General features: G+C 50.7%; 1 protein-coding gene across 20 annotated transcripts in view; it reads right to left on the reverse strand.

Annotated features, from left to right (window-relative positions):
• Nucleotides 1-15419, reverse strand: part of FGFR1 (fibroblast growth factor receptor 1) — a 59194-nt gene extending 43775 nt beyond the window's left edge. For 3 of the 20 annotated variants that reach the window (XM_057302996.2, XM_063606722.1, XM_057302997.2), the window contains exons 1-2: nucleotides 14671-14746; nucleotides 4368-4546 (exon numbers count right to left, since the gene is read on the reverse strand). In XM_057302996.2, the coding sequence (XP_057158979.1) occupies nucleotides 4368-4458 (91 nt within the window). In that variant the 5' untranslated portion in view covers nucleotides 4459-4546; nucleotides 14671-14746. Of the gene's footprint in view, nucleotides 1-4367; nucleotides 4547-5861; nucleotides 8194-14670; nucleotides 14769-14979 lie in introns of those variants that run through there. The other 17 variants (XM_063606728.1, XM_063606719.1, XM_063606724.1 and 14 more) reach the window with 10 other exon arrangements.
• Nucleotides 15420-15885: the final 466 nt, after the last annotated feature.

Raw genomic sequence — 15885 nt, forward strand, 5'->3', positions numbered from 1 at the left:
AATTAAAAAATATCAGCATTATTATTTAATAATCAGCAGGCCCAAGACTATGCAATATACTTTACACTAACAAGGTTCCTTACAGCTTACAAAGCATGAAGCCAGATCTCCCCTTAGAATGTCCTGGGCACAGCAGTTCTCTGTTCTGTCACAAAGCTCATGAGAGACAGGCTATGTGAAAGCACCACACTCACACTGAGATGGGGGCTTACTCCACCAAACAGAGACCTGGGGCTTGTTCTCCAAGTGCAGGGGCTTTCCGTTGCTGTGTCCCATGAAACAACATGCTCCTCGCCATGTGCCGTCTCCCCTGGAGGCCCAGGGAAAGGGACCCACAACGGCCATTGACTGCTCATGGCCTACGGACCAGGCAATGTCCTATGAGCTCTGCAGACATGCTTATTTGATATTCACAATGACCTTATGAGCACACATTCATTATCAATATATTTTATAAAAGGGCACAAAAAGGAACTTCCCCAAGAGCCAACAGTCAGTAAGGTGTGGAGCCAAAATCAAAACCAGGGCAGTCCAAGGAAAATGTGTGCCCACCCAGGCTTGCACATGAAGGTTCACAGCAGTTTTATTACAATAGCCCAAACTGTTATACCTAAATTAAGTTAGTTTGGCCAGGTGTGGTGGCTCACACCTATAGTCCCAGCACTTTGGGAAGCCGAGGTGGGCAGATCACTTGAGGTCAGGAGTTCAAGGCCAACCTGGTGAAACCCATCTCTACTAAAAATATAAAAACTAGCCAGGCATAGTGGTGAGCACCTGTAATTCCAGCTACTTAGGAGGCTGAGGCAGGAGAATCGCTTGAACCTGGGAGGCAGAGGTTGCAGTAAGCCAAGATCATGCCATTGCATTCCAGCCTGGGCAACAGAGTGAAACTCTGTCTCTTAAAACCAACCAACAAACAAACAAAAAAAAACCAGCTGATCTTAAACTCCTGGGCTCAAGTGATCCTCCTGCCTCTGCCTCCCACAGTACTGGGATTATAGGTGGGAGCCAATGTGCCTTTGAAAATTAAGTTGATTTTTAAAAAATGGTCATTTAATGTCAGTCTTCCTGGGTACATGGCTCCTAAGAGCACCATCCACCTCTCTTACTCCCTTTCTTCTGTTCACAGGGCCGGTACTTTGTCCTCATCAAGATCTTCAGCCCCCAGGTTCCAGCCTCCACCCTGCCCCAGCAGCTTCCGTGAAGCCCCCTCCTCTACTAGCACCCCCACCCTGGCCCTAAAGTTCCTTATACTCATCCCGTCGGGCTGGCTCACAAGCAGCCAGGCCCGAGATCCACTTCTCCCTTCTTGGGCTGCAAAAAAAAGAAAGTACTTTAGGCTCCATTATAAATTCACATTCTCAAACCTCAACTAGGTCCTTGCTACTCTTCCACTCCTTTATCGCTGTCTACAATTGGCGGATTCAAATCTAAACTCCCCTCAAACCTCCCACTCTGACTCACTCCCTTTACACTCTCATCTCAGTCTCCAGTTGCCCACAGTTGACACCTAACCTACTTAAACCCACAGATGCTATTGCTGTAGTGTCTTTACTACTTTTTCCTTCCTCTATCATCTCCCAGTCCCCATCCTGGTCAGTACCTGCACTTCCTCTAGCCAGACACTCAAAATAACCTTCAACCTCATCCTTCTGGCAGCAGCAGTGGCAGCAATAGCAACTATTAACACCTTACATGGAAGTGCTTCATCTGGATTACCCCACTTAACCCTTTATTATTTATCCCTGTTTTACAGATGAGCAAACTGTGACGTATGGTGTTTGAGTAGTTTGTTGAAGTAAATAATGCAGCTGTCAAGTGGCAGAGCAGGATGCAAACACAGGTGCACCTCACTCTTTCCTCCTAGCCATCCACACTGAGCTGCCAAATTAACTTTCTGAAAGCTGATAGTGTCATTACTTGCTCAAAACTTTTCAAGTTTCCCAGCATCTACCCATTTAAGTCTAGTTTTCTTTTCTGGTTTTTTTTTTTTTTTTTTTTTTTTAGACAGAGTTTCACTCTGTCACCCAGGCTGAAGTGAAGCGGTGTGATCATGGCTCACTGCAACCTCTACCTCCCAGGTTCAAGTGATCCTCCCACCTCAGCCTCCATAATAGTTGGGACTACAAGCATGTGCCACCACACCTGGCTAATTTTTCTATTTTTTGTAGACACAGGGTCTCATCATGTTGCCCAGGCTGGTCTCAAACTTCTTGGCTCAAGCAATCCTCCTGCCTCGGCTTCCCAAAGTGTTGAGATTACCAGCATAATCCACGCCTGGCCTAAGTATAGTTTTCTTTTTCTTTTTTGAGACGGAGTCTCACTCTGTTGCCCAGGCTGGAGTGCAGTGGCGCGATCTCGGCTCACTGCAAGCTCTGCCTCCAGGGTTCACGCCATTCTCCTGCCTCAGCTGGAGACTGGAGCTGGAGTAGCTGGGACTACAGGCGCCTGCCACTACGCCCGGCTAATTTTTTTGTATTTTTAATAGAGATGGGGTTTCACCGTGTTAGGCAGGATGGTCTCGAACTCCTGACCTTGTGATCCACCCGCCTCAGCCTCCCAAAGTGCTGGGATTACAGGCGTGAGCCACCGTGCCCGGCCCTAAGTATAGTTTTCTTAGCAGGGCATTAAGCCTTCCATATGCTAACTCAATCCAATTTTTCCAAGTGTTGTTTCCCAGAGCTACCTACTCACCAGGCAAACCATTCTCCATAAACCATATACATGCTGCCTCTGAACACTCATGCTGTTCAACCTGGAGGGCCCTTCATTTTTCCCCTTCTGAACTCAAGCCCATCTCAGGTGCTCTCTGCTCCCCTCCTCCTCTGCATTCCCACCACCTCTGGTTGTAACTTCACTGGGTGGTTTAAACACAGTCTGTCTTGTGTTACTTATCCCTGTACTTGCCCATCCCTCCTGACCATAAACTCCCTGTGGGCAGACACAGTCTCTCCCACTTTGGGTCCCCACCGTGCTCCAGCTCAGACCTTGCCTTCGGTTCTGTTACTGACAGCAACATGAATATGCCTGCTCTAGCCACTGCACCTTCTATAAAGTCTCACACAACTTTCCCTGTTCATCCCCAACTCCATCCAGAGGACACATATTCTCACCCATCACTCATCATTCAAACGAGTCCCTGACCAGCTGAGCGGCAGCCTTTTGCACACAGCCACCCCATCACGTGCACCTCCAACCTTTCACCCACTGTGTGTCAACCTTCTCTGTGTGACCAGCCACTGAGTCACGAACCACACTATCCTCTGGCAGCAGAAATGCTCATACATTAGTTTTCAAAGTCCCGCGAAAGCCACCAGGTATGCTGTACCTATAATCTCCCAAGAGGCCTTTTCACAGCTCACACAGATCCCAAGAATGGTGGGGTAAGTCCTTCCTGTTACCGATGATGGTTCTGAATTTCCAACACGCCATAGGTCTCCATGCCCCTTTACGCTTCCTGGGTCTCAATCACTTCAAAACCCCTCAAACAGTACCTATCCAAAGCAAACCGCTTGGCAAGCCCCCAAACAGAACCTGTGAGACACAGTTAAGGATAGGAAAATGCAGGCATGAAGCCATGACTGCTGACCCTTAAAGAAGATGTGCCTTTTTTTCACCCAGGCTGGAGCGCAGTAGTGCAATCATAATTCACTGCAGACTCAACTCTTAGGATCATGCAATCTTCCTGTCTCAGCCTCCTGAGTAGCCAGTAGCTGGGACTAGCAGCGTGCACCACCACACCCAGTTAATTTCCTTTTTTTTTGTGGAGATGGGGTCTCGCTATATTGCCTAGGCTGATCTTGAATTCCTGGCCTCAAGTGATCCTCTTGCCTTAGCCTCCCAGAGTGCTGAGGTTACATGTGTGACCCACTATGCCTGGCGAAGATGTGGCCTTGAAACAATTTTCTAGAAGTCAGAGGTCTTTAGCAAGCTCTCACCTCCTACAACATCCCCTGTAGTCCGACCCAAGTTCTACACGCAAATTCAAAGGTCATTCTCTCCCCATTGCACCACCAGCTGCATTTTATACATCACCTATGTTAAAGTGTGACACTAGGGTCCTCATCAGATATTCTTTCCTCAGAAAGAGAAAAGCATAAATTACCCCCCACAAACATGTCATCTCAGGTAAATGGATGTCACCAGCCTTCATGACCCCAACCTCTGATGAAGTCAGTTATGTTTATAACCAGACCAGAACCAACCCAGATATCTTGAGAGTTTCTCCTACAGGAAGGGAGTTCTTTGCTCCACTTGGGAAGGAGCCTTCCCTGTTGACCACATCACCTGCAACCATATCACCTCCCTCCCAGCCCATCCTGTTCCCAAGGCCCAGGAGTCCAGGCTGCCCCCAGCCAGCACCTTACCTTGTTCAGGCAAGGTCGGGGACGGCCTAGCGGTGCAGAGTGTGGCTGTGACCAGCACAGCCCAGAAGAGGAGGCACTTCCAGCTCCACATCCCAGTTCTGCAGTTAGAGGTTGGTGACAAGGCTCCACATCTCCATGGATACTCCACAGTGAGCTCGATCCTCCTTTTCAAACTGACCCTGAGGAAAGGAAAAAAACCCCAAAAGTTAGGAGGGTCTAGGTAGGGGAGGGGAAAGGAAAAACAGAAGGTAAAGTATGCCATGTGGTGGCTGCTTAAAGTGTGGACTTACTAAGGCGTCCAGAAGAAAATTGTGAAGCTACCCCAACAATGAATTAGATCATAGGTCCTGGCTGGGTGTGGTGGTGCACCCTGTAATCCCAGCACTTTGGGAGGCTGAGGCGGGAGGATCACTTGAGGCCAGGAGTTTGAGACCAGCCTGGCCATGGCAAAACCCCGTCTCTACTAAAAATACAAAAATTACCCAGGCGTGGTGGGGCGCACCTGTAGTCCCAGTTACCTCGGAGGCTAAGGCAGGAGAATCGCTTGAATCCAGGAGGCGAAGGATGCAGTGAGCTGAGATTGCACCACTGCACTCCAACCTGGGTGACAGAGCGAGATTCTGTCTCAAAAAGAGAGGTTATAGGTCTTAATTGGACAGAGGGATGCTTTAGTTCAATTCTACAGCTATGTTTTGAGTGCAGATTATGTGCAAGCCTGGGAATACCATCATGAGGTTTTCCAAGGTATAAACTTCAAAGTAGTATGTGCTACAAAGTGAATGGTCTCATGAAAGTCCCAAATAGTTCTGCCCTTTTGTGGGAAACAGTTTTACAAAGTGTGCTACAATTGCAGGAGGCTTGAGCATGCAGGTGGCTCCCCATCATAAGACTTCACTCTGCCCAGGCCAGGTGCAGTGGCTCACACCTGCAATCCCAGCACTTCGGGAAACTAAGGTGGGCAGATCATTTGAGGTCAGGAGTTCGAGACCAACCTGGCCAATATGGTGAAATCCCATCTCTACTAAAAATACAAAAATTAGCTGGGCATAGTGGTACATACCTGTAATCCCAGCTACTCAGGAGGCTGAGACAGGAGAATTGCTTGAACTCAGGAGGCGGAGGTTGCAGTGAGCCGAGATCACGGCACTGCACTACAGCCTAGGTGACAGAGTGAGAGACTCTATCTCAAAAAATTAAAAAAAAAAAATTTTAAAAAGACCACTCCATCTAGGGCCAACCAGTCCCTCTGGTGAGAAATCAGGGGCAATGAAGAATCATGGAACAAGCTAAGGACCAGTAAATGGAAGCCAGGTACAGAGATAACTAGTTAGTAGCTGCTGGACTCCATGCTCAACTCCCCGACCTATGCAATGAAGCAGCTGAAATAAATGACCTCCTGGGCACTTTCTTTTTGTCTCTAAAATTGTATGAATCACATCCATAGTTCTACCACCCTCCCTTGCAGAGAGAAGAAAACCCTCACCAGCTACTTACAAAGAGCCTAAGAGTGTGGAGCCAGGAGGGATCCAGTTCTCCCTGATGCTGGAAGGTGACAAGTGATGTCTGACGGATATGAGTCCAGAAGTTGCAGGGGGCAAGGGGGCCTGGGAGGTCCCACTGCAGAATCAAGGTCTATTGCAAGCACTGAGTCAAAGATGGCTCACACTGGCCCCAGTTAAAAGAACAGAATCTGCAGCCCTTTACCCTTCTCGGGTCTGGAGGGGTAAAACTTAAAACTCCCCAGGGTCTTAAAGAACGGATCATAGCTGTTAACATTTATCAAGTGACAAGACTTTCTGGGCACTGTCAGGGCTACATGGGGGTGACCATCTCTATTTTCCAGGTGGCTTCTGTCCTAAATGCTCCAGGGAGCCATCCAAGTTATTCAGAGAATCTACTTCCCCGGAACATGCCCTAATGTGGTACTTCAGCCCTGCCTCCCCCGAGCTAGGCAGGGCCCCTCGCAAGTGAGTCAGTGCTGGCTGGCAGAAAAGCCCCTGGATTCTTGGCTTCGTTCACATGTGCTTGGCCAGCGGGATACACATGCCACACCACTAGCTCCCTCCCAAGGCTTACTAAAATGTTTTAATGATGTCAAATCAAAAGAGAAGTTAACATTTCTCTTTCATTTTTCTACTTTTACAAAAGGAATCAGAAAAGAGAAAATGAAATGAATACTGAACACCCACTATGTACCAAGGATGCCCTAAGTAGAATTAATTTAGAACTATAGTGAGGAATTAATTCATTCCTCACTATAAACTTATGGGGGATAAGTTTTATTATTCCTTTTATGCAATGGAGAAACTGAGGCTCAAAGAGGTTAAGTACTTTACTCAAGGAAATGTAGCTAGCATGTAATAGTGCCTCAAGGTTTTTGGATATTAGAGAACAGGGTGGGGGGAAGTAAATAAGGGATTGATCAAGCCTGACTCCATCTGATGCAAACTCAATTTATCCAAACCAAGTAGGTAAGGGTAAATCCAAGGTAACTCTGGTAACAAAAGAGGCTTGATTTGCAGTTCCATTGGTCAAAGATAGACCCTTGTGCCAGGGCATGGTGGCTCATACCTACAATCCCGGGACTTTGGGAGGCTGAGTCGGGCGTATCACCTGAGGTGGGGAGTTGAGACCAGACTGGCCAACATGGTGAAATTCCTCGTCTACTAAAAATACAAAAATTAGCTGGGTGTGGTGGTGCACGCCTGTAATCCCAGCTACTCAGGAGGCTAACGCATGAGAATTGCTTGAATTTGGGAGGTGGAGGTTGCAGTGAGCCGAGAATGCATCACTGCACTCCAGCCTGGGTGACGGAGTGAGACTCTGTCTCAAAACTAACTAACTAAAAGAAAGACCCTTGGAAGCAGACCACAGATGGGCCATCTAGGACACTGCATGGGGCACATTCCCAGAGCTGGGATAGAAGCAGTGCTTGCCAGAGGATGCCCCTAAACCCATATTCCACATCTTACTACATCCCAAAAATACACCTGATGCAGGCCTGTCACCCAGAAACGCACACCTGACCAAGAAAACCCAGGTCCCTTGCTAAGTGTCAGAATACTGAACAAGTTCTCAGGTTCCAACGGGAAAGAGTGGTGTCATGTTGAGATGGTTAAGCTTGCTTCGACTTGGCCACTCTGTCCCCAGAAAAGCCTGCCGCCTCCTCGCAGGTGTGGGCTGGCTGCAGACCGCCCTCTCTCAGCTCCCTGGTCAATGCACTTCAAATTCATCTGCCAGCTTCCCTCTTGTTCTTTCCCAAAAAAGGTACAAAAAGTCTCTTCCTCTCCTACCCCTCTGGCCCTCAAGTTTGACATCTGTAAAACAACGATGTTAAGAAAACCTGGCCTCCTGGCACCAACTCCTGGAATAAGAAGTCAGCATACACCCCATGCCACCCGCCTGCAAAAAACACAGTGACACAGGCCACTAGTCCAACATGCTGTCTGGGACCCTGCCACCTCCTCCTTCACCTCAGTTTCTCATTCTACTAATTAATGAATTTTTCCAATCCCTTAGGAACAACTTCCTTCCTTCACTGCTTGACAGATGTAACCTGCAGCCTTGCAGGTGTACACAGCAGCTTCCTCCAAGACCCTGCAGCTGGTTCCCCCCGCCCCGTCTCTCCAATATCAGCTAGGCTCCTGGGATTCATGCCTGCATGCAGAGGTCCTCGGTGGAGAGCGGAGAGGGGGCACATCTCAGTTTCCCACTCATCAGAGGGGGCTGAAATACTTGCCTTGCCTCCATCACAGGTGGTTATGAAGACTGAATGGGCTGCATGGGTGAAAGTGCCTGCTGTCTTCTCACTGGAGTACTGATCCAACATACAGGGTGGACAGTGTCTGGTGAGATAGCAGGGGCTGGACAGACCACGTGACCTTGAAGCTCTCCCACTTCTAAGAGAAAAACCTATGAATGTCAGATCTCCTTGTCCAAAAATTATGTAAGGAAAACTAGCTGACGAATTCATGGCCAAATCTTTTTATTCTTTCTGAGACAGAGTGTTGCTCTGTCACCCAAGCTAGAGTGCAGTGGCACGATCTCAACTCACTACAACCTCCATCCCCCAGACTCAAGTGATCCTCCCACCTCAGCCTCCCGAGTAGCTGGGCTAATTTTCTGTATATTTAATAAAAATGGGGTCTCACCATGTTGCCCATGCTGGTAATGAACTCCTGGGCTCAGGAGATCCACCTACAGTGGCCTCCCAAAGTGCTGGGATTACAGGCATGAGCCACCACACCCAGCCTGGGTCTTTTTATTCTTGTCCGCTGGAGACAGTATGAATTCACACCCTTCCACTTATGATCTTGCCACCCTGGGATAGTCACTTAACCGTTCTAAGCCTCGGTTTCCCACCTAGAGGAAGCTACATCACAGGTGATTATGAGGCTCAAATGGGTGGTGTGGGTGACTGTGCCCATTCTCTCCTCTCTAAAGTACCAACCAAATGTAAAGAATTATGCATTTGTATTTCAGATATAATATTAAGATATTTATAATTCTCTTTGTGTAGTGCTTTGAGTCACTCCTTAATAGCACTCTCAGGAGATTTGGTAATTGGCAGCAGAAGGACAGGAACTTCCAACCTTTCCAAAGGCATTTCTCACTCTCCATCTTCATGTCTTATATTCTAGACCTGTGGCCCACACAGTGGCCACTGCACACTTGAAATGTGGCTGGTGCTAACGGATATGCTATAAGTAAAAAGTATACACCGCATCTTAAAAACTTGTTACGAAAAAAAGTAAAGTATCTCATCAATAATTTCTATATTGATTACATGTTCAAATGATAATATTTTGGAAATATAGTTACATTAAATAAAATCTAAACAAACAAGTTAATTAAAAAACAAATTTTGGCCAGGCGCAGTGGCTCAAGCCTGTAATCCCAGCACTTTGGGAGGCTGAGGTGGGCGAATCACGAGGTCAAGAGGTCGACACCATCCTGGCCAACATGGTGAAACCCCGTCTCTACTAAAAGTACAAAAATTAGCTGCGTGCAGTGGCGCGCGCCTGTAGTCCCAGCTACTCAGGAGGCTGAGGCAGGAGAATTGCTTGAACCCGGGAGGCAGAGGTTGCAGTGAGCCGAGATTGCGCCACTGCACTCCAGCCTGGCAACAAAGCGAGACTCCGTCTCAAAAAAAAAAAAATTTTTTTTACCTATTTCTTTCTTTTAACTTAATTTCCAATGTGGCTTCTAGAAAATCTGAACGTACACATAGCTCATGTTATAATGTTATATTTCTTTCTTCCTTTCTTTTTTTCTTTGAGACGGAGTCTTGCTCTGTCACTCAGGCTGGAGTTGCAGTGGCGCAATGTTGGCTCAACCACCGCCTCCCGGGTTCAAACGATTCTCCTGCCTCCCAAGTAGCTGGGATTACAGACATGAGCCACCAAGCCCGGCTAATTTTTTTATTTTTAGTAGAAATAGGGTTTCACCATGTTGGCCAGGCTGGTCTTGAACTCCTGACCTCAGGTGATCCACCTGCCTTGGCCTCCCAAAGGGCTGGGATTACAGGCATGAGCCACTGTGCCTGGCTTTTTTTTTTTTTTTTAAACAGGGTCTTCCTCTGTCCCCCAGGCTGGAATGCAGTGGTGCAATCACAGCTTATTGTAGCCTCTGCCTCCTAGGCTCAAGTGATCCTCCCACCTCAGCCTCCTGAATAGCCGGGACTACCAGTAAGCATGAGCATACTCATCTAATTTGTGTATTTTTTGGTAGACACAGGGTCTTACCATGTTGTCCAGGCTCATCTCCATCTCATGGGCTCAAGCAATCCGCCTGCCTTGGCCTCCCGAAGTGCTGGGATTACAGACATGAGCCACTGTGACCAGCTGCTCGTGTTCTATTTCTATAGGGCGCCACAGCTCGAAGCAACATCCATGCCTCTGTGCAAGACTTTCTTCATGCCATTCCTTGTTCTGCAACACGCCAGCCCTTCCCTTTTCTCTGAATCCCACCTTAAGAAGCTGTTTCTTCCATAAGACTTTCTTGGGCCTTCTAGCTGGAGAATTGCATTCCTCCAAATTTGCAAACCACATTACCAGCCCCTCTCACATGGCACTTAGGTCATATTATATGATTGTTATTTATGTTCTTCATTCTCTTCTCTCCCCACGAAACTGCAGGCTCCTTCAGAACAGGGTCTGTGCCTCCCTAACCTTTGCTAACACCCTCGGCACCTAGCATGTACACAGGAGATGCCAACATGTTTGTTGACTGGATGAGTAAGTGAATGAAGGGAAAAAAAGGGCTGATGAAAAGAAACTGATACAGATACTCCTCCAGAAAAAGAGGCTGAGAATATCAGAGAAAAGCAATTAGGTAGTACCCCTTGTTAACCAGCCAAACTCTAGTCCAAAGAACCCTGAGAAAATTTCTGGACAACTTGGTTCTTCAGAATTGAGGAAGTAACACCAAAACATTAATCCCTTCAGATAAGAATAAGACTTATTTCTTCCCCAAAGTGACCATTCTCTACTCACATGTTGAGAGGGCAGGGGGCAAGTACTAAATAAACATATGGAGAAAGTTACTCAGCTCAGCTTGCTAAATTTTAGTTGGTCCAATGGAAATGCTAATTTTTTGAGTCTCTTTAAAAAAAAAAGTGTCTAAATGTCCTTGGAAGTAAGAGACATATAAAAAATTAGCAGTAAGTGGCCAGGCACAATGGCTCACACCTGTAATCCCAGCATTTTGGGAGGCCGAGGCCAGCGGATTGCTTGAGGTCAGGAGTTCAAGCCCAGCCTGGCCAACATGGTGAAACACCATCTCTATTAAAAACACAAAAAATTAGCCGGACATGGTGGCGCATGCTTGCAATCCCAGCTACTAGGGAGGCTGGGGCAGGAGAATCACTTGAACCGGAAGGCGGAGGTTGCAGTGACCTGAGATAGCGCCACAGCACTCCAGCCTGGGCGACAGAGCGAGACTATCTCAAAAAAAAAAGAAAAAAAAAAAAAGCAACAAGTGAAACACGAACTGCTGCACATAATCTAGAAAACCTTGCTCTTAAAGACAGGATGTACTATGAGTGGAACCCCACCAAATTCTTGGGATAGTTCATCCAGGTGAGGGCTATTAAATGGGGGAGAGGGCCCTAAACATGGTTTTTTTCATGCAGGGGAGAGATAAATGGTGGCGAGGAGAGAATTTCTGTTTAAAGTAGATGCAACCTTAGGAGGAAAAACAAATATCCTAGCCCAAGTCTGACATTTCATCCTCTCTGGAAACACCAGAATTTTCTCTAAAGCTCTGCATCTGGGCTCCCACTAGTCCCTGGTGCGTTCAGGCCTTTTACAAAGCTCTGGGGAAGACAAATGTAAGACACAAATTTCCCAGGAGGAAATTAAACTATCAAATGATGTGAGGCCCTTTCAGTATAAGACATTTGAATCAATTCTAACTCCTTTTCCTCCAGCAGCAACAGGCTCAAACTTTGCTAGGATGTTCTGTAACTAACAGCCATTTTGACGAAAGACACTTTAGAAACGAAGGCAAGAAAAAAGCCTTTGTAGAAGCCGGCTGCTAAACCCCCAAGTTCATACCAGCAAATCTCTCATTTTAGGAGTCTTGTTTCAGGTCAATACTGAAAACAAAGAGCACACCACTAAAAGCAAAACCCATGGATTTTCCTTGGTCTCTAAGGCTTGAATCTGCCTACCCAGTGTTCAATTCAATTTTCTTGCCCTCTGGAGTCCACCAGGAATAAAGCTAGCCCAGCCTGAGGGATGCACCGATGTATCTAATCCTCTGCCCCTAGGGAGTGGGGGACGCTTCTCCATTTCTTCCTCAGCCTTTGCTTCCCTTGCTATCAAAGGGCCACCTAATGGAACTTTCTAACACCCTCCATGGCCAGAGGCCAAGGAAAAGAAGCACCCTAAGATTGTTCAAGTGGTGCCCACTCTGGCCTGAATTCCCATTGGGAAAAATACCTCGAAAATGAGCATTTCTGCAGGCATGTTTGGAAAAGCAGGCAGTGAAGTACGCAGTCCAAGTGGCTCTCAATCTGGATGAACCTCATTAAAAAGCTGACACTCAGCTATGACTAAGAGTAAATGCAACAGATATTTCAAGCAGCTCGTCATTGATGCAGTTCATAACCCTCCCAGCTGGAGTCAGGCCCCAGCAGCCTCCCGGTCCCCAAACACCCTGCACTCGGAGGGTCGGGGCAGCCCCGGAGCTTCTCCTAACCCACTGGGGGTAGGATATGTAAACAAGTCATTAGGGAGGCAGGCCATCGGCAAAGACGGCCGGCAATAGCAGAGGCTGCTGAACCTCGGTCACCGAGAGGAAGGTGGATGACCCGGGCGTGGGGGTGATTACCCAGACCAAGGCGCGTCCCACGGGGCCCTGCTACTTCGCTTTTAAACAAGCCTCAGGGAGGAAACTGGGAGCCCGGGCCAAGGGAGGAAAATGGCCACTTTCTGCTAAACAGTCTCAAGGCTAGATAGTATTCCAAAAAAAGCGCTGGTCCGGAGGTGCAAAGGGTAGGGCACATCTGCGGAGGAAACAGTCACCTTAATTACCACGTCTAGAGAAAGTGCGATTTCATTACAGCCTCCAAAACTACCGCCCAAAGAAGGAAACCAGAAAAGTGTTTTCAATTTGAAAGAGGCTGGAAAGAAGCGGGTAAGACGCCGACTCTCCCCACCCTCCCGCAACTTTGGACCACAAGGCGCTTTCCTGCCTCAAAGACTATTACCAAACACAACTCGAAAATCCAACCCCACTTTCAAACCTGTAGCCGTTATTTAAACGGTAAAACGCCCCACTTTAGTTTCCGGGGGATGCGGCCCAAATCAGTCCTTAAAAACACACAGGGAGCGCCTCTGGCAGCAGCCGCCCACGCCCCCGGCCCTGCGCACCGGGCTTGCTCCGGGAGGGGCGCGTGACGCCACCGCGGGGCAGCCGAGAGGGGACCGCGGGCTCCGGGCAGGGCAGGCGCTCCCGCAGCTCCAGCTATAACACAAGGGAGAGAAAGCAACGCTTTGGTTCCAGAAACTTCCATCGTCAAGGCCAGTTCTGGCCAGACGCACAGCCAAAGAGCCCCCCTAGTCTAGCGGATGAACCGTTCGCGAGTGGCACCCCCTAAAACCTTGGCCCCATCTCCCAAGATGCCTCTTTTCTGCGCAATACAGAAAGCACCCCGACCGCCGCCACCCACCAGCGGCGGCGAATAACTTGCTGAGATCTTAAATAACTCGGGATCCAAGGGAACTTTCTTTTCTCCCCCGAATCTCAACGCCGCATCTCCAAGTCTCCAGAAATGTTAAGGAGGGAGGTGGTCAAGACAAGCTGAAGAATCTGAGTTTTAATTTGGGGGAGGGGGAGGGGAGGAAGAGGGAAGTTAATAATGCGGCTGCGGTGTACCCGTGTGGGGTGAAACGGAACCAGATGCGGCTGCTACATCTGGAAATTGGGGGTGGGGGAGTGCTGGGGGAGAAAGGCACCGTGGTAATGTTTTTCAAAAGGGTTGATAGCTTCTGGGCCCAGAACAAGAAACAGGCTTCACACCCCACCCCCCCACCACCACCACCAAAAAAGTGTCTGGCTGCCTCATAGGGGGTGTGTGTTCTATATGAACCCCCATCTACAAGGTCCATAAAATTCCTCCGCAAACATGGGTCGTAGCCTCACTTTTCTCCCAACCCCAAACATAACGGTAGGGGAAGCGGGGTGCAGAGGGGTCTGGGCCAGAGAAGCATACGCATCGCTGCCGAGTGAACCACACCGGACAAAAACCCTCATCCCTTCCCCCACCTCCAGGAACCAGATTGGGACCGAACGGTCCTTCCGCCCCCATCCCATACCTCGGCTTAACGACCGTGGGTCGTCCTCCCGTTCCCCAAACTTCCGACCCTTTCAGAGACCGTCCAAGTCATAAGATCACCCCTTCTGGAAAGGGGAGTCGTTTTTCGCTCTCAGCTCAAGCAGATTCAGCCATTTGGTGACGACACCTCCTTAAAACCTATTCCAAGAGAAGCTAACCTAGCCCTCCACGTCCTCCGCAGTTCATCCCCCACCCCATCCGACCCCAACCCGCACCCCAGGCTTTCCCGGGGGTGGAAAAGGACTTAGGAATGTCCCGGATTTTTAGCGTTCAGCCCAAAGCTACCTGCTGAATTGGGGGTGAATCCCCAAAAGGGGACCAAAAAGAGATGGAGTGGAATGCAACACACACATAACACACACAACGCATCCCACCTCGCCGCCCACTCCCGCCCTCCTCCCCAGTCCAGGAAACCGCGGGCCTCGCCGCCTTCGCCCCGGGCCTGTCCCTCCCGGGACTCACTGAGGAGCCGCCGCCGCCTCGCCAGCTCCCGAGCGCGAGTTGGAGGAAAAGTTGGGCGGCGGGAAGAGCGGCGGGACGAGCGCAGGGAGGGGGCGCAGGAGACGCGGACGGAGGGAAGGGAGGGGAGACCCAAGGGGCGCGGATCGCCCGGGAGGGAGCCAGGAGGTGAAAGGGGCGGGCGGCGAGCGGAGGGAGGCGCCGGCCCCGGCTGGGCTGCGGCGGGCAAAGCGCGCAGCCGGGAGGCTCCGGCGCCGGGGGCCGCTCGGGACGCCAAGCCCGCCCCAGATCCGGGGGCGCCACGGCTCTTACCTCGCTCGGCGTGGAGGTTCCGCCTCGGGAGAGTCCGCCGTGGCTTGTGCGAGCGGGCGTGTGCCCGCGTCCCCGGCTCCGGCCCGCCGCCCCCAGGCTCTGTTCGGGTCCTGGCGGGGTCGCAAGAGCTCCGCGGCCGGCGCTCGACTCCCGGCGGCGCTCGGTGCTCGGCGCCTCCAGCCCGGGCGGGAACAATGGAGCCGGAGCTGGTGCCCCGGAGGCGGGGCGGGGGGAGGGCTCCCGTCCGCCACCCGGGGTCTCCAGACCTTGTGCCCCCCTCCTCCAGAACGCAGCGGCGGCGCCTCACTTTCCTTGCAGACCGGGCTCCATCGCCCTGCGGAGGCCCCGGCGCCGCGGCGTGCCCGACTGCAGCACGGGTACCGTGCGCCCTGCGGGGCGCCCCGAGCTCGGACCGGAGAAAAGTCCTTGGGTTCCGCGGCTTTTCAAGCAGCGGCGCGCTCGCGGCCGGGGAAGGCGAGGTCGCCGCAACGCGCTACGAGGGGTCTCGGTCCCGTCCGGACGTGGCCGCCCAGCTCCCGGCAAACCCGGGTTCCTCCGCGCGCTGCGGCTGCACCGGCGTCCGGGCTCCCGCTAGCTGCCGCCCGCCGCCGAGGACGCCGCGCCTGTGGCCGCAAGAGCGCTCCGAGCGCTATGCGCCGGCGAGGCGCGAGGGCTCGCCCTCTCACTCCCACCCGCGCTGGTCCCTCCTCCGCCTCCGCCCCCTGCAGCTGCCTGCTGGGCCTTGTAGTTCCCCAGCCGCGGCCCCAAAGGACGGGGAGCGGGCCGAGCTGTCCGGCGCTCTGCCCTTCTCTTCCTACAGCCTGGTCTCCTTTGGCGTTTGCGCCCCTGCATCTGAGCACGTCCCAGAGGGCGCCGGAATGTCAGGCCCTAGACATAGCAGCGGTT

Source organism: Pan paniscus, chromosome 7, assembly GCF_029289425.2.
Source record: "Pan paniscus chromosome 7, NHGRI_mPanPan1-v2.0_pri, whole genome shotgun sequence".
Taxonomy (NCBI): domain Eukaryota; kingdom Metazoa; phylum Chordata; class Mammalia; order Primates; family Hominidae; genus Pan; species Pan paniscus.